Source organism: Onychomys torridus, chromosome X, assembly GCF_903995425.1.
Source record: "Onychomys torridus chromosome X, mOncTor1.1, whole genome shotgun sequence".
NCBI lineage: Eukaryota > Metazoa > Chordata > Mammalia > Rodentia > Cricetidae > Onychomys > Onychomys torridus.
The window spans coordinates 3,061,614-3,086,021 of record NC_050466.1 but is presented as its reverse complement, the minus strand read 5'-3'; the positions used below and the strand labels follow the sequence as shown (position 1 = coordinate 3,086,021).

General features: G+C 41.3%; 2 protein-coding genes across 2 annotated transcripts; both read right to left on the bottom strand.

Moving 5' to 3' along the window:
* Positions 1-4,150: 4,150 nt before the first annotated feature.
* LOC118573953 (ferritin heavy chain-like) lies at positions 4,151-4,801 on the bottom strand. The gene has a single exon (XM_036174538.1). It carries the CDS (start codon positions 4,799-4,801, stop codon positions 4,151-4,153), a length of 651 nt encoding a protein of 216 aa, XP_036030431.1.
* A 9,817-nt stretch (positions 4,802-14,618) lies between these two features.
* On the bottom strand, positions 14,619-15,517 carry LOC118574327 (cell division control protein 42 homolog). The gene has a single exon (XM_036175184.1). The coding sequence runs from the start codon at positions 15,442-15,444 to the stop codon at positions 14,869-14,871; it is 576 nt and encodes a 191-aa protein (XP_036031077.1). The 5' UTR covers positions 15,445-15,517; the 3' UTR covers positions 14,619-14,868.
* Positions 15,518-24,408: the final 8,891 nt, after the last annotated feature.

Below are 24,408 nucleotides of genomic sequence, written 5' to 3'. Positions count from 1 at the left end.
CTTGCACCCTTTCCAGCGGGAGGCTGCGCGGGCGCCACGAGTCACATAGGCCAAGGGCAAGCCACAGCCGCCATCCGCACCCCGCCCCCCCCCCTTCTCCCGCCCCTCCCCCCTCCTTCTGCCTCAGCCCTGGCGGTGGCCTTTAACCTTCATTTGCAGGTCTCCCAGCCACAAAATGGCGCTGAAGGAGGAAAGCAGGCCCTGCCGATGTGTTGGAATTTTAAGAAAAGTTCAAAGTAATCTTCCACATTTAAGAAGATGAAAGTAATACATGTACCTTAGAGATTTTATTTTCACTTTTGTAACCCACTTACGCACAGAAGAAAGGAAGGGTCTCAGAGAATTGGGTCACAGCCAAGACTAACCTTAGGATTTACATGAGAGGAATTTCATACAGCCTAGTAAGGAATGGAAGGAGAGAGGGAAAATATTGTAAGGGAAATGGAAAAAAAAGTAGAGTTAATGTTACATATTTTCTTTGTGGAAACTGTATTCACTAGGAAAAAATTCCTTGCACCTATTAGCATTCAGACAGAGCCACTGAAAAACACTTCCCCCATATTAAAAGGAGAAGCCAAATGTCATCCTGAGCCTGACAGCAACAGAGTAGCCTTGCAAAAACCTTGGAATAAGGTAAAAACGTAATAGTCAAAGTGGGAAGAGGAGCCCCCTGAGTGCTCTAACACAGGAGCCCTCCCCCAGATGTCAGCTGCCCTAGATCTAGAACAGGAATTTCCACACCCTCTCTCTATCTGTGCCAGTGGTTCTCTGCCTTCCCAATGCTGTGACCCTTTAATACAGTTCCTCATGTTGTAGTGACCCCCAACCATAAAGTTATTTCACTGATACTTCATAACTGTACTTGTGACACCGTTATGAATGGGGTGTTTTCGTGTTTTCTGATGGCCTTACATGACCCCTGTGAAACGGTCATTCAACCCCAAAAGGGGTCGTGACCCACAGGTTGGGAACCACTGATCTATCCCCCCCCCCTTTCCTGGTGAGTTTGTCTACACTTCATCACCATGCCATATGCCTATTTGAAAATCTGACTTGACTCCTAGTAGGAGGAAGTCTTGTTCGTTTTTCTAGCCTTCTATAATAAATGTCTACTTTTATATATAACAGAAACATCAATGTTTACTCAATCCTCCATCTGGGTGTTCCCATTACAAATATCCCCATGCTGATAGTCATCAAGTCAGGGGCTCAAAGCCAAACTTTGGAACCAAGACTATTTTGTCATTTTTATTTCATTACTGATGTGTTCAAACCCATCTAGAACATGCATGATATCATTTCTTCAGCTACACTGCAATGTAAGCCATACCACTCTCTCACCTGGTCTAGATACAAGGTCTCTCCCATTAATCTTGATTGTCAACTTGAAAGTGTGGAGAGAAGTCTTGAAAGTTGATGAAGCATAGTTCTGGGTGTGGATGTGAAATTGTTTCTAAAAAGGGTTGGTATGAGGGCCAGCAACCTGAGCGGGAAAGTTCCGCCAGGAATTAGAGGCAACACCACCAAGTAGGCTGGAACTCTATGTGAGACAAAAGAAGCAAAAGAGATAGGAAAAAACCACATGGATGGACAGACTCCACTCTTTCAGAGAGGGGATTGTTTGCTTTCTAACGCCACAACCAAAAGCAAGTTGGAGGAGAAAGGGTTTATTCCTTCTTACAACTGCCAGGTCCTAGTCTGTCTAAAGGAAATCAGGGCAGGAACTGAAACACAGGCCAAGGGGAAACACTGCTTTGGGGCTTGCTCCCCTTGGCTTGCTCAGCCTGCTTTTTTTTACACCCCAACCTCAGTTTCCCCTCCATCCTCTCCTCCCAGTACCTCCCCGCCAGCTTCCCTCTGACCATCCCCCATCCACTCCTCTGTTTCTGTTCAGAAAGAGGCAAGCCTCCCATCAACAAAGCGTGCCATATCAAGTTGTGGTAACACTAAGTACCTCCCATGTATTAAAGCCAGGCAAGGCGACCCAGAATGAGGAGTAGGGTCCCAAAAGTCAACAAAAGAGTTAGAGACAACCTCTGTTCCCACTGTTAGGAGTCCCACAAGACCAAACTACACAACTGTCACCTATAAGGAAAGTGCCTATGTCGGTCACATGCAGGCTCCCTGGCTGTTAATTCAGTCTCTGTGAACTCCTATGAGCCCAGGTTAGGTGATTCTATGGGTTTTCTTGTGGTGTCCTTGGCATCTCTACAATCCTTCCTCCCTCTTTTCAGCATGATTTCTTGAGCCCCGCCTAAAATTTGACTATGAGTCTCTGCATCTGTTTCAACCAATTGCTGGATGAAACCTCTCTGATGACTATTAGGTTAGGGACCAATCTATGAATATAGCAGAATACAGTTGGGCATCACTACGTTGACATTTTTCTCCAGTCGTGTTTAGTTCTATCCTAGGTCTCTGGGCCATTCTGCCTCTGGGTCCTGGCACTCCAGGAAGTGTCAGGGATGGAGTCACTCTAGTGGCCTGGGTCTCAGATTGTACCAACCCAGCCACATAACCTTCGGCCTACAGTCTGTCCAGCCTACATGATGTGCTGGGATAAGGATGGCACAGAGATTGTGGGAGTGGTCAGCCTGCTTTTTATACAAGTCTCCCCATCTGCCCATGGGTGGCACTAACCACAGCTGGCTGGATCCTACCACATCTAACGTTAAACAAGAAAGTGCCCCCACATACTTGACTACAGGCCAATCTGATAAAGACATTTTCTCAACTGGGGTGGTTCTGTGTTCCCAGGTGAACCTGGCTTGTGTCAAGTTGACAGGAAATCACCCAGAACATGGATATTTATTATTTTGTTGTTGTTGCTGCTGCTGCTGTTGCTGCTTCCATTCCGGGGTTTTTCAGCCTTTTAATTCCAATTTATGATGTGGGGGCTTTCAAATCTTTAGCACTGGGTGCCAGTTGCTTCATAGTCTCTCTAGACCTTAGGCTCCCAAATTCTTGAGCAGTTTCTCTTCCCCTTAGATCTCTAGCCTGAAGATGGCCATTGCAGCAATCCCCAGCAAAGCTAACAAATCCACTATTATATATATGTTCTATCAGTTCTGTCCTGACAGGTTTCTAAGTGATTACCCTCTTTCAATGTTCCCCCATGTTTCCATATTACTATATTTTTTTAAAGCAGCCTGAGTCACTCAGGGAGTTATTTTATTTTCAATACCACAAATATGGATATCTCAAGGGACCTCAGGTATTTTAGCCCTTCTGTGGAGGTTGTAGAGCTTTTGTGGTATCAGGTCACTTCAAGGGAACAGATGTCATTTGGAAATAACAGAAGTAAAAGTATTCCAAAAGGACTGTGTGTGCACCCACTGGTGACACTGTGGTTCATTCACTTCTAGTAGCCCTGCCACCCAGGGCTAATCAGAAGTTCTGGGTCATTCTCCCCTCTCTCTCTTCCTCCCTAGAATCAAGAAACCTAATGTTTGTATATGTTATTGTATTAAAAGTCTTCAGGTGAAGTTGAAGGTCCCTGTTTTTAGTTTGTGGTAGTGATAGAGATAAACCTGAGGAACTTATAGGTCAAGGAAACACTCTATAACTGAATAATACCTGGTCTAACATCCTGTCTTTTCTTCTTCTTTCTTCTTCTCTCCAACATCCCAACCAGAGCCTCCCCTCTCTCTTGCTCCTAGTTTCCCCTCCCCTCCCCTCTCCCCCAGATCCGCTGCTTATTTTAATCCCCACCCCATCTCTGTTCTACTTGGAGCTCAGCTGCACCATGTGCTTACACTTACTAAGCACAGATACCAGGTTTCAGGCCACCCACCTCGTCACACCCCATCATACCTAACCACCTATTCTCACAGGGTTTATAAAAGGTGGTCTCTGGGGGCCCTTGGATCACCTTTCCCCTCCACCCTTTGGAAATTTTGAGCTGTAAGAGGATGGGCCAGGGGTGTGAAAATAGAATCCTGGATAGACATTTTAGACCTGGAAAGGGATATGCCTTTATTCTTTTAAAGTAATGGTAAGTAAAATAAGTAAACTGAACACTTTAATTTGACTGAGATCAAGTAAGTTTATTGGAAACAATGGTAAAGGGGGAAGGAAAAACTTGCTGGAAGGTCAGTATGGCATCCAGTCTAGTCGCCTGGAGAATTCAGGGTTGTGAAGAAAGTCCAGCTCAGTTCTCTTTATTGATGTCAGCCAGGGTAAGTTTCCCAAATAGATACTCAACTGTGCGGTCTTCTGGAGAGTCCATCTGGCGCATGTTGGTCACGTAGCGGCTCATCTCCTTGAGGGCTTCAACTTGCTTGCTCAAAAAATTCTTCTCCAGGAAGTCACACAGATGGGCATCACTCTTGCTAGTGGCTAGCTGGTGCAGGGCCACAAGGCTTTGGTTGAGGGTCAGCTCCAGTTGAAAGGCACGCTCCATGGCTGGAAAGACGCCAACCCAGTCGTTACGGTCTGGCTTGCTGACAGTGCGGAGAGAGATGCGGCCACCACGCTGGTTCTGCAGTGCCAGGAACATCTCAGCATGCGCAGTACACTCATGCGACTTGTTCAGGAAGAAGCTTGTCAAGTTCTTCAGAGCCACATCTTCACGGTCAAAGTAGAAGGCCATGGACAGGTAGACATAGGAGGCGTGGAGCTGCTCTCGGACATGGCTGTTGACAGCGGCCTCGCAGTCGCGGTGGTAGTTCTGCCTCACTTGAGACGCTGGAAAGACAGTGAGTGGTGTCGTAAACAACAACGGATAGCTAGCCCTGGTTCTTGAGAAGCGAAGTGGGCAGCGGTGGCGTTGACGGTGGCGAGACCGTCGCAGATAACCCATCCTGGGCAATAGGTCAACCCAGCAGCTTGGCCTCCTGGCTGAACTTGTAGCGGCAGCACAAAGTGTATGATGGAGATTCAGATCCGTTAAAAGGCGTTAGAACGCGAGTTTGAAGTTCTATAGCAACCCATGTGACTTCATTGACCATCTAACATACAGCATTTTGAAAAGTTTTAATAAGCGCATTTTAATAAATCACCCAATTTCTTGAAGCAAGCTAATGTGAATATTGTTTAAATGTGATTGTTTCATTAATGCAGTGCTTTTCATGGTTCCAGCAGTTATGTGTAATATAGTTTTAGTCCAGTGACAGCTCTCCTCAGTGACTTCAACGTACATACAAATGACATTCTTCAGTGAGGAGTCACAAGTTGAGTCCAGGGGTGATAGCCTGGTATATAATCAATGAATTCCATCAGCTATCTGGGTGGCTGCTCTATCTGGCCTCTGCATATTTCAGCTTCGCATTAGCATTGGCAGCATCCAGGAACCTGCTCTGATTCTTGCATTACATCTTTGTTCCCCCAGGACTAGTTACATTAGTGTATCAAGATCGCCTCTTTCTACTTCATTGATGTAATTTTTCTGTGTATTGTGGTGTCAGAGTGTTCTCTGGGGATATACATGGTATGCTTTCAGGGAGACTGAGGACTACTACCCCACTGGCCAAAGCTGGGGCCTATCTAACACTTGGCTTAAAATTGTGTGATATTTTGGCTTTTGACTCACAGTTATTTTATTATAGTTTCAGGAAACAAAAAGAGCTCATACTATTGCAATTTATTGCCCTCACTACACCGGAATGGGAAACTTCACAGGGTTACAAAACTACACAGGCCTGGGAAAAGGTCAATACAAAGAGGAGGAAGACAGAGTCTTGTGTTTGGAGAATTAGAGACACTTATTAATCTCATAGTCAATCCAAAAATCTTGGTTATTGTTTGATTTCATTGTCACTTAGCTTTCTACTGAGGTATTTTTCATTCTCTAAATTAATCAGTCTAGAAACACACTCTATTTCTGTCCTTTAAAGAGACCCTGAATTTTCTGCTTTGCTACCTGTACCTTCTCAAGTTTGTATGTGTAGTAGGTATGTTTTGTGTGACTAGTCAACTACCATGTCTCAAGTGTCCTTTAAAAATACAGATAATGATTTCTTGCATAGTTTTCATATATTTTAAATGTCAGCATGACTCATTTATTCAAGCAACCATTAGACTATTACATGTTATAATCAGGGAGAAAAGAATATAAAAAGGAAAATAATAGTAGTGATCAGCATAATCAGTGATATAAATACAGAATATTTAGAAACATGTTTTAGTTTTGAGAATTTCATGTATAAGTACTGTTTTAATCCTACCTCCCCTTTCTCTCTTACCTCAGACCCCTCCCATGACCCCCTAACTTTGCCTTCTCAAATTCATCATAATTCTTCAATTATTATTGCCACACACATTCATAAATATAACCTGCAAAGTTCGTTTTTGTACTGCTCATATGTGTATGTGTTTAGAGCTGACCACTTGTGATTCAATAGCCAATTAAGAGGTTCATACCTGGGAAAGACTGATATTTTCTCCCTTTCCCTCTCCCTTTCTCTTTCTCAATAGTCATTAATTGTCTATAGCTCTTCATCTCTGTGTGTGGCCTTGTGAAACCTTCCACACTGGCATGTCAACTGATGTGCTCATAGTTTAGGTCTTGTTTAGGCAATATTGTTGAAATTTTGTGGATGTAGCTTTCCTGTCACATATAGAAAGCACTATATTGGAGCAGACATTCTGGAATACATTTCCAGAATCACATTTTTTTTTCAAATGCAAAGATGAGACTTATACAAGCGTAAGTTTAAGTGGATACAAATTTTGTAACTTATGTCCTCTGACATCAATGGCATTAAGTCAGAAATCATAAAAAGATATCCAAGCTGGGCATGGAGGTTCACACCTGTATTGTTAGCACTCAGAACACTAAGATACTACCATTAGCGTAAGTTTAAAGCCAGCCTTGGCTACTTGGTGAGTTCAGGCCAGCATACACTATAGTGTGAGACCCTCTCTCAAAACAAAATAAGCCACCAAAAATGATATCTGAAAACCTAAAAGTGTTTAGTGATGAATAATAAACATTTAAAGAATTCTGGTGTCATTAGGATCTCAGTCTTAACTCCTATTATTTCTCTGGTCCTTGTGATCTCCCATGATAGTATCTGTGTGAGATACACAAAGTATGATCAGCATAGAAGACAGGTCATGTTGATTTCATAGAATGGTGCATGCTCAAATGATAAGAGCAGACAATGATCAAAGAGATCACTGTGAGCACATAAATTTTGGGCAGGCATTACAGTATTTTCTTTTTTAAATCAGTTTTTAGGATAACATATACAATCAGGGGGTTCATTATGCCATTTTTATTACACACTTTGTTCTTATTGACGCCCCCCCCCTCTGCCCTTTCTTTTAACCTGCTTACAACCAACAGGGAGCTCATTCTAGAATATTTAAGGAATATCAAATAATTAAATATCAAATATCAAACAAGTGGGCTAGCAAACTGAGTACACAGTTCTGAAAAGAAGAAACATAAATGGTCACTAAATACTTGTAGAAGTGTTCAACATTATTAGCCATCTGGGAAATACATATGAAAAATTCTTTATATTATTTTGCAAGGAATCTCCAAAATAACTAACTTTTCTGGAGGAACTTGGTCCTGCCCAGGTGGCTGACAAGCCTATTTAGATTGACTCTCTCTAAGAAGGGAGATATTGTGCCTTAGTTCTTTACCTGAAAGTCTTCTGTTATAACTATATACTTTATATATAAACTCATTGTCCTAGTCATTGATTTCATGAGATGTTTATTATAAAGGAAAGGTCCAAACCCAGTATTCTCCAAGCCTGTTAGTATTTGTCCTGCTGGCTTTTTGTCAACTTGACACAAGCTAGAGCTGTCTGAGAAGAAGGAACCTTGAATGAAAAAATGCCTCTGCAAGACTGGCCTGTGGGCAAGCCTGTGGGACATTTTCTTGGTTGAGGCTTGATGTGGGAGGGCCTGGCCCACTGTAGGCTGTGCCATCCCTGGGTAGGTGATCCTTAGTTGTATAAGAAAGCAAACTGAGCAAGCTAAAAGGAAAACAAGCCATAGGCAGCACTCCTTCATGCTTTCTCTTTTGCGTTCCAGGCCTGACTTCCCTGGACTACAAACTACAAGAGAAAGCAATCTAAGAGAGAAATTGGTACTGGAATCATGGGGCATTTCTCTAAAGACTGAACCGTGGAGTTTGTGGACCAGGGAGGGTTGTAGGACTGACTGTATGGGCCTTTGGAATGGAATAAAAACATTGAGTGTTCAGATCTTAATAAGCTTTTGTAGGAATTTGGAAGATAATTCTGAGAGCAGGGCAAATGACAGATGTCTGGCTTGTGAAGTTCCAAAGGGAAGTTTGAGAGTCCCTTAAAGACTGAACCTCTCAGTGCTGTTCCTGTACTATTTTTAGTTAAGAACCTGTGGTTCTTTTCAGTGGGGTCTGAAGAATTGTCTGTGTTTAACAAGAGACCCAAGACAGTGAGGTCTGAGAAATCAGCTGTGATTAAGAACAGACCAGCGCCAGGCGGTGGTGGTGTACACCTTTAATCCTGGCACTTGGGAGGCAGAGGCAAGCAGATCTCTGTGAGTTCGAGGCCAGCCTGGGCTACCAAGTGAGTTCCAGGAAAGGCACAAAGCTACACAGAGAAACCCTGTCTTCAAAAACAAAAACAAAAACAAACAAAAAAACCACAAAAAAACACAAACAAAAAAACAGACCAGCATAATTGAGGTGAAATTGTGTTAAAATATTTTCTCAAGGTAAGCATACAGAAGCTGTGGTCCAGAGGGAGCCAAGGCTACATCTCATGCTGCAGCCAAACTTGGTAAGTCTCCCAGTTGGTCCTGTAAAAGCTTGGAGGAATCACAAGGAGAAGGTAAGGCTTGGTGCCGGGAGATCCCGGAAGAGGCCATTAGTTAAAAGTGTAGATTCAGTTGTAGTAGAAACCCTAGGACTGAAGGGGTTGTGGAAAGAAGCTGGGGTTTGGGACCATGTAGCAGGGTCAGAGTCCCCCAAAACAGGCAGAAAAACCATTAGTGAAGGTGCTGATTGGGAAGACACTAGCAAATATTGAAGATGCCAGGACCATGGGATGACCACCAAGGATAGCAGCAGCTATAGAGTGGAGCCAGCCGGAACCTAGGAGATGACTATGTGTGCTATGAAATGGCATATGCAAGGACCTTCAGAGCCCAGAGGATTGTGAGTGATTTCTAAACATTAAACCTTGTGCTTTTGATTTGACTTTGATTTGGTTGTGACTATGCCCTGATTCTCCCCTCTAGAAATAAAAAATATGTAGCTTACTTTACAGGAGCCCACAGTTAAGAGACTTGGATTTGTAGAGACTTGAGATATTTTTGTTTTGTTTTTGTTTTTCAAGACAGGGTTTCTCTGTGTAGCTTTGTGCCTTTTTCCTGGAACTCACTTGGTAGCCCAGGCTGGCCTCGAACTCACAGAGATCCACCTGCCTCTGCCTCCTGAGTGCTGGGATTAAAGGCCTGCGCCTCCACTGCCCGGCTAAGACTTGGGATATTTTAAAGAGATCAATCTTTTAAAGACTGTGGAATTTTTAAGGTAATATTATGTTCTGTATTGTGGTATTAATATGAAGGCTGGGGAGAAAATCAAAATGTATGGTTTTGTTGTTTGTTTTTGTTTCGCGGGGAAGGAAAGGGTTTATTTTGTTTATGCTTTCATATTGCTGTTCATCAGGGCAGGAACCTTGAAGTAAGAGACGATGCAGAGGCCATGGAGGAGTGCTGCTTACTAGTTTGCTCAGCCTGCTTTCTTTCCTCCTTTTTTTTTTCTTTTATTTATTCTTCTCTAATACAATACATCCCCATCCTGCTGCTGTTTTTCCTCCCTCGGCTACTTCCCCCACCCACCCCAGCAACCTCTTCTCTCCCCCTGATCCACTCCTCCATTTACCTCCAGAAAAGAGCAGGCCTCCAAGGGATATCATCTGAACATGGCATAACAAGTTACAATAAGACTAGGCAATTGGAAACCAAAATGAAAAATTTGCCAACTTAATTTTTTTTTACTTTTAATTTTATTCTTTACATTCATTATATCCCAACTGCAATTTCTCCTAACTCCAGTCCTTCCAGCCCTCCCCTGCACGTCTCACCCCTGCAACTCAGACTAGGCACAAACCCTCATGTCGAGGCTGAACAAGGCAATCTAGTAGGAGGAAAGGTCCTAAGATATGTGGAAGAGTCAGAGGCACTCCCTCTCCCACTGTTAGGAATCCCACAAGAAGACCACACTACACAACTGTCACATATATGCAGAGGACCCAGGTCACTCTCATGCAGGCTCCCAGATTATCAATTCAGTCTCTGTGAGCCCTATGAGCCCTGGTTAGTTGATTCTGTGGGCCATGTGCTCTTGGAGTCCTTGACCCATCTGGCTCCTACAACCCCTCCTCCTCTTCTGCATGGTTCCCTGAGCTCCGTATTTTTGTGTCAAGTTCACAAAAGATCAATTGTACTGTTTTGTTTTGTTTTGTTTACTAACTTGACACGAGCTAGAGTCATCTGAAAAGTGGGAAACTTGACTAATACCTAAGATTGGCCTGCAGTAAAGCCTTTGGGACATTTTTTTGAACTGATGGTTGATATGGAAGTGCCCAACTCACTGTGGGTGGTACCACCTCTGGATCCTGGATTGTATAAGGAAGAAAACTGAGCAAGCCAAGAGGAGAGTAAGCCAGTAAGAAGCATTCCTTCATGGTCTCTGCTTCTGCTCCTGCCTCCAGGTTTCTGCTTTGAGTTCCTGGCCTGACTTCCCTGGATGATTAACTACAGACTGAAGTTGAAATCAACCCTTTCCTCCCAAAGATGCTTCTGGTGATAATGCTTATCACAGCAATAGACCTGCCACTGAGGGCCATGTCTGTGTCTGGGCCCTACACCAGGGTCTGCATTAAGTCTATGGCTCCCGTTACCACCAAGGTACATGCAGATACCTGGGTTCTGGTCAGCCACCTGAGACCTTGTTGGTGTCCAAGGGCCATGCTGCCACTGGCACCATACAGAACTGGGTGACCTGAGCTTCCACCTGACCATGGTGACATCTGGGACTGAGCTGCTTGCTGAGGGCCCTGTCTGGGTCCTTGGTCTTCCTGCAGCTGGGGTCTGTGTTGACCTCCATGGTCCAAGTTACCACAGGGTCCATAGGAACCGTGTGTGTTGAAATCTGAGGCTTGTGATGAGCCAACACCACCCTTAGCTGGAGCTGCGATAGCTGGCCCTGCCCCTTGCTGATGACTGCATCCGATGAGCTGGCCAAGCCCCTCGTGGGAGTGCTGGTCCCAACCCTCACCACGGTGGGGGTGGGGATAGAAGATCTGGCTCCTCCCCTTGCATGAGGCGGGTGGTCCCAGCGGCCTGGACTGACCAAATCAGCTACCACTCAGACCCACATCCAGGGCTTTGAGTTGGCCCACTCCAAAATCTACCCCATCCATGACCTGTCAGAGTGTGTGAAGGGACTGGTCCTGCAGTACTATAGCCACAGGATCTCCATTACTTGGGGCAACAGCAGGATATCTGAGAGGAGTTCCAGTGAGGGTCTAGTATTGATGGTATACCGACCTTGAACCAGACCAACAACTCATTACAATGAACATTTGCAAGTAAAACAAAGTGGACAAAAGGGTGTACTGTGTGACACAATGCACCTCCCAATGCCACTAAGATGAATGAAGAAGGGTTGGAGAGGTGGGAAAGATGGAGGAATGTTTGTTTTGTTTTTAATTAAATTTTTTATTGGGGGCCACTATGAGGATGAGAGGAGGGTATGCAAGGACTTGGAAATGAGTGGGATTGAGGTACATGATGTGAAATTCCCAAAGAATCAATAAAAATTTACATTTAAATCTTAGTTAAGTTTTCTATTATGCTGATAAACCCCATGACCAAACTCAACTTATGAAGGAAAGGATTCCTTTCCTCTTAGAGAATTAATCCATCATACAAGGATGTCAGGCCAGGAACTCAAGGCAGAAACCTGGGGGTCAGAATTGATGCACAAACCATGGAGGAGTGCTGCTCAGTGGCTTGTTCACTCCATTTTTTTATATATACCAGGACCACTTGCCCAGGGGTGGCATTCCCATATCAATCATCAATCAAGAAACTGCAAGATATCTACTTTGAGAACTGCCCATAGTAACTGGAGATTTAGGGCAATAGCCTTAGTTCCAATAGCCCCAGCAGAGTAGAGTAACCCAACTGCTTCAATAAGCCAATTAAAGAAACACACAATACTTAAAAAAAAAAAAAAAAAAAACAGAGAAAGATTTAAGCTGTGTGTATTGGACAGAGGAACAGATAAAAAGGATCCACTGATCCCCAAGTTCATCTGAGTACCACTATAAGAGCTTTAGGTTTTACTATAGGAAGAAATGTATTAGTCAAGAGGTCATGGTCAAGGTGTGGTCCCACCCATAATTGTCTCTACTCTGTCCTGCAAGGTGGTCCAATAAAAAGTTGTTCATCTGTTAATACTAATCAATGCCTGATGGAATCAGTCTGGTTCCTACCAAATGACCTGTTCCCAGTCATATGTAGTCTCTCATTCACATCATTATCTAAAATAATAGTCTATCCTGTGTGTGAGGATTTATTGTTCCTTGAATCTAAGGTGAATAGTGGTTTAGGAAAATGACTGCATCTTTAGCATTAAAGGAAGATGGCAGGTTAGGTATTACTAGGATTCCAGATAGATATTCTATGCCTCAGGAGAGTCATTTGAGTCAGAGTCTAAGTGCAGGTAAATGAAGATGGGTATAAATGGAAGGCAAAGACGCCAGTCTTTCATCCTGCTCACAAATGCATTTTGGACTCCAGGGAGGAGTTGGTGTTTTTTCTCTTCTTTTGAAAAGCAGCTTCTAAGTGTTTGTTGCATCTCCAGTTACAGGTCAGGGAGTCTATTTTACAATTGACAGTTTGGCTGGTAACTTTACATGAGGTCTAGGTCAGAAATCCCTTCCCACTGCATTATACCAAAAGACATTAGATCAAAGGCATGGAGTAACATAAAAGTGTCTGACAGGCTATAGGTCAAAGTAAGTCATATTACTCAAGATTTCTTTTTTGAATGATATGACTGCATGGATATAACCAAGTCATTTGGGACAATAAAAAGCAATTTAAAATAAGATGCTCGGCCAGGCAGTGGTGGTGCATGCCTTTAATCCTGGCACTCAGGAGGCAGAGGCAGGTGGATGTCTGTGAGTTTGAGGTCAGCCTGGCTATAGAGTGAGTTCCAGGAAAGGTGCAAAGCTACACAGAGAAACCCTGTCTCGAAAAAACAAAAAAAACAAAAATGCTCTTGGAGGTTGGAGAGATGGCTTAGTGTGTAGGAACCTGTGCTGTTTTTGCAGAGGATCAGACTTCAGTCCTAGGACTTGCATCAGGTGGCTTACAACCACTTATAACTCCAGTTACAGTAGAGGGGATCAGAACCCCTTTTCCCACTGTCTCAGGCACCTGTACATACATGGTATACAATAGCAAGCAGGCATACATACATTAATATAAATAAAAATTAAACATGAAATTGTATATTTTTTTTCATAAATTATTTTCATTTCTCTATGGTTGTTAAACAAAAGATACAAATCCTATATTTAGATTAGAATTATGCTTATGCTTGACTAATAATTTTTTTCTTTTTAAGTTCTTTTTGCAGTTTCTTCTCTTTCTTTTCCTTTTTCTTTTTCTTTTTCTTTTTTTTTTTTTTTTTGGATTTTCTGAGACAAGGTTTCTCCATGTAGTTTCTTTTAATTGTGGTTTTCTCAAATATGCTCAAATGAGAGCTTTTGGAACAGTTTTACTAGGCCCTGTCCTTAGGTCAAATTCTGTAAGCAAAATGGTACGGCTTTTATCCATGTTAGGGACCAAGATTTCAGGAACCAAACATGAACCATGGAAAGTACTAGCTAAGCCAGAGAACAAGTCATAAGCCCACTGCCCTCCCCCAGAGCAATAATATCTGTTTGCTAACAGGAGGCTCCCAAAGATAAGAGCATTCCATGGTGAGGTAGCCTAGCAACAGAACAAATGGCCCCTGACCAGTCACCTTAGCAGACTTCTTGCAGTTGCACGACCTACACATCTCCCATCTCCCACGTTCTGCATGCCTTCCACGTCCCTTCCCGTTCCCTCCTTCCTGCCCCTTTCCCTCTTATACTATATAAGCCATGCAGAGGAAAATAAAGATTGGCGGCTTGATCAGAATACTGCCTTGCTGTCAGTCTCTTGTGTCCCCTGTTATTTCATTCGCTCCCACAGGTGGGTCACCCCCATTGAAACCCCACTGGCCAGGGCATATTCACAAGTAAGAACACAAATAAATAACACAATAACAGGCTCTGAGAAAAAAAATAGTTAATCAACTGAGAATTTAAGGGAATTTTATTATCCTGATAAAAGTCATAAGTAGCATCTTAGAAGTAAAAATATCACAGCTTTCCTCTGAAGATCAGGAAAAAGACAAGAATATTTCTCTTACCCTTTCATTTGACATTGTACTAGAAGTTCTACCCCAGTAAGGTAAAGCAAGAAAAATAAATGAAAAAAAATAATGAATATATGCTAAGAAAATCTATTTACAACAGGAAATAAAAAGACATCCATGCAGGAAAGAAATACATAAGAGTATTGCTTATTTGCAGATGAAACAATCTTTTGGAGCAGGTATTTAGTTTTTTTTTAAACAAGGAAACAAAAACTAGCACTCATCACTTTTCAGACAATACACAATTATTCAAAATTAACTATTACTGGAAGGGCAGGGGGCATACCAATGGGCCTTGTCTCACATGAGTGCATGTGGGTAGGTGCAGGGCATTTGTCATTATTGCAGAAACACATTTTAATTTTTAATCTTTAGTTTGATTTCAACATTGCTTTTAGTATGAGGACAACACCAGCTGTGCAGAACGGGCTCTGGAGAGTCGTTCATAGCAGCACACACCTGCGGCTCTTCTTCGGTTCTGGAGGCTCGAGGGCAGCCAATATTGCTTCATCAAACACATTCTTCAGGCCTTTCTGTGTGAGGGCGGAGCACTCCACATACTTGATCGCCTTCAGATCCCGGGCCAGCTTTTCAGCAGTCTCTGCAGTGATAGGCTTCTGTTTGTTCTTGGCAAGTTTCTCAAGAGTAGAGGGGTCATCTCTAAGATCAATTTGGGTCCCAACAAGCAAGAAAGGAGTCTTGGGACAATGGTGAGTTATCTCAGGCACCCACTTTTCTTTCACATTTTCAAATAAGGATGGAGAAACCACTGAAAAACATACCAGAAAAACATCTGTTTGTGGGTAACTCAGCAGTAGTAGTCTGTCATAATCCTCCTGCCCTGCAGTATCAAAAAGCCCAAGAGTATACGGCTCTCCACCAATTATAACTGTGGCCGCATAGTTGTCAAAAACAGTTGGCACATATTCTGATGGAAATTTGTTTGTTGTATAGGATATCAGGAGACATGTTTTACCAACAGCACCATCGCCGACAACAACACACTTAATTGTCTGCATTGCAGAAATAGTTCTGTATCCACTTTTAATATTTCAAATTAGATGTTGACCTCAGCTTCTCCTCCGGGGCGTTGGTAGCTGAAATAATCTTATATAGAGAAGATAAAGAAAAACAAAGAAAATGATGAACAAGTTCACAATGCTTCAGAATACAAAATGCCACTCCCAAATCCCTGTACTTTGAACAGTGGTAATGAACAGTGTGGAAATGAAGTTAAAAGCACAATTCCAGGCCTCATCCCCAGCTCTGTGGCAGGAAACATGCTGTAGTCTTCCTTTCCTTTCTGACCCCATCCTCAATGGATCACAAAGATCTCCCCCAGTATTCCTTTTCCCAATTCATCCCATTTTTCCAGCCTCCAACACCAGCAGGCATTCACTGTGAACACACCAGCTAAGTAGACCAGGGAAAACCAATAAGCTAACTGAATTCCTCCTCTCCTCCAAATCCAGTCCCCCAGTCTCATCCATAGCACTGCAACAGAACACCAGCTAAAGCCTTCCCTTCACCCCTGCCCACACCTCCTGTGGATCCAGAGATCTTCCCCTTATAACCTCACTCCCTCCATTTATTGCTTTTCCCAGCCCCCAACTCCAGCAGGCACCTCTGCTAACCCAAGGGCAGACCCTCCCAGGGCAACAAGTACACAGAAGGCAGACCCACAGCTCTCCTACTGCTCCTGAGATCCAATCCCTCCAGTCTCATCCCCAGCTCTGTAGCTGGAAACCTGCTGTACTCTAGCTTTCCTCTCTGACCCATCCCCAAGGGATCACAGAGACTTCCTCCTCCAACCTTCCTTCCCCCAATCCATCCCACAACCTCCAACACCAGCAGGCTTTCTTTGTGAACACACCAGCTGAACAGGCCAGGAAAACAGGCAGCAAACACACAGCCATCACACTCTCCAAAAGTCCGGAGAGGAAACAGAAACCAACGGACAAAACATTCACAGAACAAAGACAAATCCAGAAATCAGCACCCAGACCTATAATCATCTCAATCCCAGATGCTCAGTCTCCAGCATAAAAACAAAACCAGTAACAGTTAAGGCAACAGGTCTCCTTTAGAGCCCATCTACCCTACCACATCAGGCCCAGAATACTCCAACATAGCTGAAGCACAACAAAAGACCTTAAAAAACAACTATATGAAGATGATAGAGGTCATTAAAGAGGAAATAAATCCCTTAAAGAAATCCAAGAAGGGCTGGAGAGATGGCTCAGCGGTTAAGAACACTGGCTGCTCTTCCAGAGGTCCTGAGTTCAATTCCCAGCAAACACATGTAATGAGATCTGATGCCCTCTTCTGGCCTGCAGTCAAACATGCTGTATACATAATAAATAAATAAATAAATAAATAAGTAAGTAAGTAAGTAAGTAAATAAATAAATCTTTTTAAAAAAGAAATCTAAGAAAACACAAATAAACAGTTAAAGGAAATGAATAAAAATGTTCAAGATCTCTGAGTTCAAGGCCACTTTAGAAACAGCTAAGCTTGGTGACCCATGCCTTTAATCCCAGAAACCCAACCTTTAATCCCAGGGAGTGGGGGTTAGAAAGAGAAAGGTATATAAGGTGTGAGGACCAGGAACTAAGTGAGTAAAGCATGTAGTTAGTTAAGCATTTGGTTGGTTAAGTGTTCAGGCTTTGGAGCAGCACAGTTCAGCTGAGACTCATTCTGGATAAGGACTCAGAAGCTTCCAGCCTGAGAAAACAGGATCACCTGAGGAACTAGCAAGGTGAGACAGCTGTGGCTTGTTCTGCTTCTCTGATCTTCCAGCATTCACCCCCCCAAAAAATGTTCAAGACCTGAAAATGAAAACAGAATCAATAATTAAAGAATTATTATTATTATAACAAATTATTGAAATAATAAATAAAGAAATAATAATAAAGAAAGAAAACCAAAACTGAGGAGATTCTGGGAATTAAAAATTTAGGAATTTGAATAAGAACTACAGAGGCAGGCTTCATTAACAGAATATAAGAGATGAACGAGAGAATGTCAGGTACTGAAGATACAATAGAAGAAATGGATATATAGGTTAAAAAAATGTTAAATCTAAAAAACTCCAGACAGAAAACATGCAGGAAATCTGGGACACTATGAAGAGACCAAATCTAAGAATGATAAAAATAGAAAAAGAAACACAGGTCAAAGCAACAGAAAATATTTTCAGCAAAACTATAGAAGAAAATTTCCTGACCTAAAAAGGAGGTGCCTATGTTGGTACAAAAAGCATACAGAACATGAAATAGATTGAACTAGAAAAGAAAGTCCCCTTGCCACAAAATAGTCAAAACCCTAAATATACAGAACAAAGAAAGAATATTAAAAGCTTTAAGGGAAAAAGAACAAGTAACACATAATATATGCAGACTTTTAGAATTATACCTGACTTTTCAATGGAGACTTTAAAAGCGATTAGGACCTGGACAGATGTGCTACAGACTCTAATAGACCACAGATGCCAGTCCCGACTACTATACCCAGCAAAACTTTAAATCACCATAGATAAAGAAAATAAGATATGCCATGATAAAGTCAAATTTAAACATTATCTATCTCTAAATAAAGCCCTATAAAAGGTACTAGAAGGAAATGAAATACAGGAAATATGTAAGTTGACATCAGCAAAATAAAAAGAATGTAAATACACACTCCAAAAACAACAAAATAACAGGAATCAACCATCATTGGTCTTTGGTATCAATGGTCTCAATTACCCAGTGAAAAAAAAGACTAACAGAATGAACGTGAAAACACTATCCAACCTTCTGTTGCATGCAAGAAACGTACCTCAACATCAAGGATAGATATTACCTCAGAGTGAAGGGTTGGGAAAAGATACTCCAAGCAAATGGACCTACAAAACAAGCTGGTGTAGCCATTTTAATATCTAACAAAATAGGCTTCAAACCAAAACTAAGAAGAAGAGGTATACCCCCAAACACAAGGGCACCCAAGTTTGTAAAAGAAGCACTACTGCAGCTTAAATAATATATTTACCTTCACACATTGCTAGTGGGAGACTTTAGCAACCTACACTCACCAATGGGCAGGTTATACAGACAACAACTAAACAAAGAAATACTGTAGCTAATAGACATTATAAACCAGATTGATTTAGCAGATATTTACAGAATATCTCACCCAAACACTGTCGGAGCCTGATGACCAGTCAACTGGGTAGCTGGCTGGAGGTGTGCGGATTGAAGAGACAATGAAGAAGACAGAAAAGAGTTGAGAGGTCTGCCAGTCAATGCCGGACAGTCCCGAGTTTATTCCACAGCCAGTTTATATACAGTTTTGAAGGACAAAGGTAGAACAATTCACAGCACAGGCTTTGTACCACTATCTATCCAGCCTTGAGTCAAGGAGCAGGCAGTTTCTTTTTCTATCTCAGTGTGCCTCCCGCTGGCATCAGCAGCGGGTGTCTAGCTAGATAGTATGTTCCTACCCATGGGCTAATCAGGACTTTCTCACAGCCCTTCAAGGAGACTCTGGACTAATCAGGACTTTCTCACAGCCCTTCAAGGAGACTCTGGGCTAATCAGAACTTTCTCATAGCCCTTCAAGGAGACTCTGGGCTAATCAGAACTTTCTCACATCTCTGGAGCAAGCAAGCCTGAACTCTATTGATTCAGAATAGGCTTCAGATTCAAACTGGGAAACTGAGTCAGTTGTGGGCTCCCACAAAACACAAATGAATATACCTGCTTCTCAGAACCCCAAGAAACTCAAAACAACTGACCACATACTTGGACACAAAGCAAATCCCAATAGATAAAAGAAAATTTAAATAACTCCCTGCATCCTGTAAGACCACCACAGATTAAAGCTAGATATTAACAACAGAAACAACAGAAACCTTGCAAATTAATGGAAACTGAACAACTCTCTATTGAATAAAAAATGAGTCAAAACAGAAATAAAGAAATCAAAGATTTTCTAGAATTCAATGAAAATGAATACACAGCATACATAAACTTATGGGACACAATGAAAGCAGTGCTAAGAGGAAAGGTCATAGCACTAAATGCCTGTATAAACATTGGAGAGATCTCACACTAGCAACTTAACAGCACACCTGAAAGCTCTAGAACAAAAAGAAGTAAGCACGTCCAAGAGTAAGACAGCAAGAAATAATCAAACTAGGGGCAGGGGCTCAAATGAATAAAATAGAACAATATAAAAAAATTAATGAAACAAAGAGTTGGTTCCTTGAGGAAAATCAACAAGATAGACAAACCCTTATCCAAATTAACCAAAAGGCAGAGAGAGAATATTCAAATTAACAAAATCAGAAAGGAAAAGGAGAACATAACAACAGACACTGAGAAAATACAAAGAATCATTAAGTCACACTTCAATAACTTGTACTCCACCAAATTGGAAAATCTAAAAGAAATGGATAATTTCTTTAATAGGTACCACTTACCAAAGTTAAATCAGGAACATGTGAACAATTTAAACCAATCTATAACCCTAGTATAATACAAACAGTCATTAAAAGTCTCCCAACCAAAAAAAGTCCAGAGTCAGGTGGTTTTAGCAAGAATTCTACCAAACTTTCAAAGAAAGAATTAATACAAATACTCCTAAAATTTTTCCATAAAATAGAAACAGAAGGAACATTGCTCAGTTCATTTTATGAAGCCACAGTTACTCCAGTGCCCAAACGATATGAAGACCCAACAATGAAAGGGAAAAACAGACCACCAATTTTTCCTTTATGAACATAGATACTAAAGTACTCAAAAAAATATTTGCAAATCGAATCCAAGATCACATCAAAAAGATCATCACCATGATAAAGTAGGTAACTTAGGGTTTCTATTGCTGTGAAGAGACACCATGACTGTGGCAACTCTTATAAAGGAAAAACATTCAATTGCAGTGGCTTACATTTTCAGAAGTTTAGTTCATTATCATCATGGTATGACATGGCAGTGTGCAGGCAAACTTGGTGATAGAGAAGGAGCTGAGAGTCCTACATCTTGACCATCAGGCAACAGGAAATTATCTGAACTAGGCATAGCTTGAGCATAGGAAACACCAAAGCGAACCCCCACAGTGACACACTTCCTCCAACAAGCCCACACCTAATAAAAGTGCCACCCCCATGAGCTTATGGGGGCCAATTACATTCAAACTACCACAGTAGGCTTCATCCCAGAGATGTAGGGATAGTTCAAATTATGAAAATCAATAAATGTAATCCACCATATAAACAAACCCAAAGAAAAAAATACATGATCATCTCATTAGATGCAGAAAAGGCTTTTTGACAAAAATTCAATATTACTGAATGATAAAAATCCTGGTAAGATTATGGATGCAAATAACATACCAAAACATAATTTACAGCACAACTACACAATTACAGCAAGCCTATAGCCAACATCAAATTAAATGGAGAGAAACTCAAAGCAATTCCACTAAAATCAGGACTAAGTCAAGGTTTTCTACTCCTTCCATATAGATTCAATTATAGAAGTTTTAGCTAGGGCAATAACACAACAGAAGATTAAGGGGATACAAATTGGAAAGGAGGAAGTCAAAGCATCTTTATTCGTAGATGATATGGTAGTATATATAAGGGACCCTGAAAATTACACCAGGGAACTCCTACAGCTGATAAACACTTTCACTGAAGTGGTTGGATACAAGATACACTCAAAATAATCAGTATCCCTCCTATATACAAATGACAAATGGACTGAGAAAGAAATAAGGGAAAGAACATCTTTCACTATACCTGCAAATAAAATAAATACCTTGGGATAACTCATAAAAGTGAAAAACTTGTATGACAAAACCTTCAAGTCTTTGAAATAAGAAATTGAAGAGGATATCAGAAGATGGAAAGATCTCCTATGCTCATAGATCTGTAGTATTAACATAGTAAAAATGGCCATCCTACAAAAAGCAGTCTACAGATTCAATGCAATCTACATCAAAATCACAACACAATTTCTCACAGATATTGAAAAAATAATACTCAGCTTCATATGGAAAAACAAAACACCTAGGATAGTTAAAACAATCCTGTACAATAAAAGAATTGATGAAAAACTCACCATTCCAGATTTCAAGTTGTACTACAGAACTATAGCAATAAAAACTGCATGGTGTTGGCACAAAAACACATATGCTGATAAGTGGAATATAACTGAAGACACAGACATAAATGCACACACATATAGACACCTATTGTTTGCTAAAAAAATTCAGAAATACACACTGGGAAAAAAGTATCTTCAACAAATTGTGCCGGTCAAACTTGAGGTCTGCATGTAGAAGAATACAAATAGATTCATACTTATTACCTTGCACAATACTCAAGTCTAAACAGATCAAAGACCTCAACATAAATTCAGTTACATTGAACTTCATAGAAGAGAAAGTAGGAAGAAGTCTTGAACGCATTGGCACAGGAGATCACTTCCTAAATATAACACCAGTAGCACAGACACTGAGAGCAACAATTAATAAATGGGACTTCCTGAAACTGAGAAGCTTCTGTAAGGCAAAGGACACAGTAAATAAGACAAACTGACAGTCTACAGAATGGGAAAAGATCTTCACCAACCCCACATCTGACAGAGGGCTGATCTCCAAAATATTTAAAGAATTCAAGAAACTAGACATCAAAATACCAAACAATCCAATTTAAAAAATGGGCTACAGAGCTGAACAGAGAATTCTCAATAGAAGAATTCCAAATGGCCAAACAGCATTTAAGGAATTGCTCAACATCCTTAGTCATCAGGAAAATGCAAATCAAAATGACTCTGAGATGCCATCTTATACCTGTCAGAATGGCTAAGATAAAAAAACACCGGCCAGGCAGTGGTGGCACACGCCTTTAATACTGGCACTCAGGAGGCAGAGCCAGGAGGATCTCTGTGAGTTCGAGGGCAGCCTGGGCTACCAAGTGAGTTCCAGGAAAGGCACAAAGCTACACGGAGAAACCCTGTCTCAAAAAAAAAACAAAAACAAAAACAAAAACAAAAAAAACCACTGACAACAGCTTATGTTGGAGAGGATATGGAGCAAGGTGAACACTCCTCCACTGCTGGTGGGAGTGCAAACTTGTATAACCACTATGGAAATCAGTATGGCAGTTCCTCAGAAAGTTGGGAATCAATCTACCTCAAGACCCAGCTATACCATTCTTGGGTATATACTCAAAGGATGCTCAATCACACCACAAGAACACTTGCTCAACTATGTTCGTTATGGCTTTATTCATAATAACCAGAAACTAGAAACAACTTACATGCCCCTCAACCAAAGAATGAATATAGAAAATATGAAGAAAAGAAAAAAATAAGGAAAAGAAAAACATACATACAATGGAGTATTACTGAGTTGTTTAAAAAATGGCATCATGAAACTGTTATGCTAGTGGATGAAACCAGAAAAAATAATCTTGAGTGAGGTAACCTGCTGGTAGTAGCCATTAGCTATTTCAGAGGAACAGCAGGTGGCAATTGAAGTTCAAGTGTCAGCCCACCAGAAGAAAAACTCTGATGGGCATGTCTTGCTTAAGCAAGGCTTTCGAGAATACACACTCCCTGGTGTCTTTTGCTTCTGTTGTGTCCCCACATGCTTGCTGCTACAATGTATATGGTGTAGGGAGTGACCATTACCTGTATTGTAATGTGTCTATTTCATGATAACATCTTGATCTACTGGGCATCTATTCTGTGGATTGTCAAAAAGATGACTCCTCCATAAGTTGTATAATTTTGATGTATAAAAAGGAATACATGGATTTTGCTACATAGTCGAGGCCCATAAATTCTCCCTAGAAGCTGCTTCTGATCACAGCTCAAATTAATGATAAACTGGGAGCCAGATTAGCTCAGATTCCTTTAATTTTATTGCTGAAGCACCACTAGCTGATATAAAGCTTCAAAAGAGCTTTAAATTAGGCCTGATGTCTTGCTAATGGTTTTTTAGATAAAATTTCCAATTTTTTTTATTCACAGGGACACACAGCTATACTATCTGACTAGGCTGTAAATACAAAGACAGCCCAATCATTGCTAGCTGGCAAATGATTAAGTCCTTGCACTCATTCCTGACCTCAATTTGTGAAAATAAATTCTGACTAGTCAAGGCTACAGAAAATAATTTGACTTTAAAGTCCCAAATGAGAGCTTCAGGTGTTCTTGGATAATTAGAACTCTTACATTGCCTGAAAAAAGACATGATAGGACAGAACAATGTAGGGGAGCAACGAGATAGCAACAGAGTAGTACAACATGAAAGAAAACACCATAATAAAATAAACAAAACAAGAGAATAAAGAAATGAATACCATTAGAATAGGTAAGTGTGCTTTTTCCCTAACCCCCTCAGATAAAAAAGTCTCAGTTTGTGCTACACTGTGGACTTTCCCGTTGAGCCCTGTCTGCAGACTGAAAACTGGTTCTTCATGGGCTGTTGTAGTAACTCAGACCCAAAAGGATAAATGTGGTATGTATTTGCTTAGAAGTGGATACTAGCCATTAAGTAAATGATAACCAAGCTACAATCTAGAGACCCAGAGAGGTTAGGTAAAAAGAAAGAATCTAGGTGGATGCATGGATCTCAAAGGTAGGGAGAAACAGAATAGATTTTATGTGGGGATGAATGGGATTGGCAGGGGAATTAGATAGAGGTAGACATAGGGTGAAGGGAGAGAGTTCTGGGATATATGGTTGGAAATGGGGGGCATTTGGGTGAGTTGGACATCTAGTATACTGGAAACTTCCTGGAATCTATGAAGATGATCCTAATGAGGACTCCTAGTAATGGAGAATACAGAATCTCAACCGACCAAGATATAGCAATAATGAGTTCTTTCGATTTTCTTCTCCAGGCACTCCAGGAACTTGGCTGTACTCATTGTGTATTATTTGCTCACATTTTTCTTCTTTCCAAGCTTTAGGCAGGACATCAGTGATGGG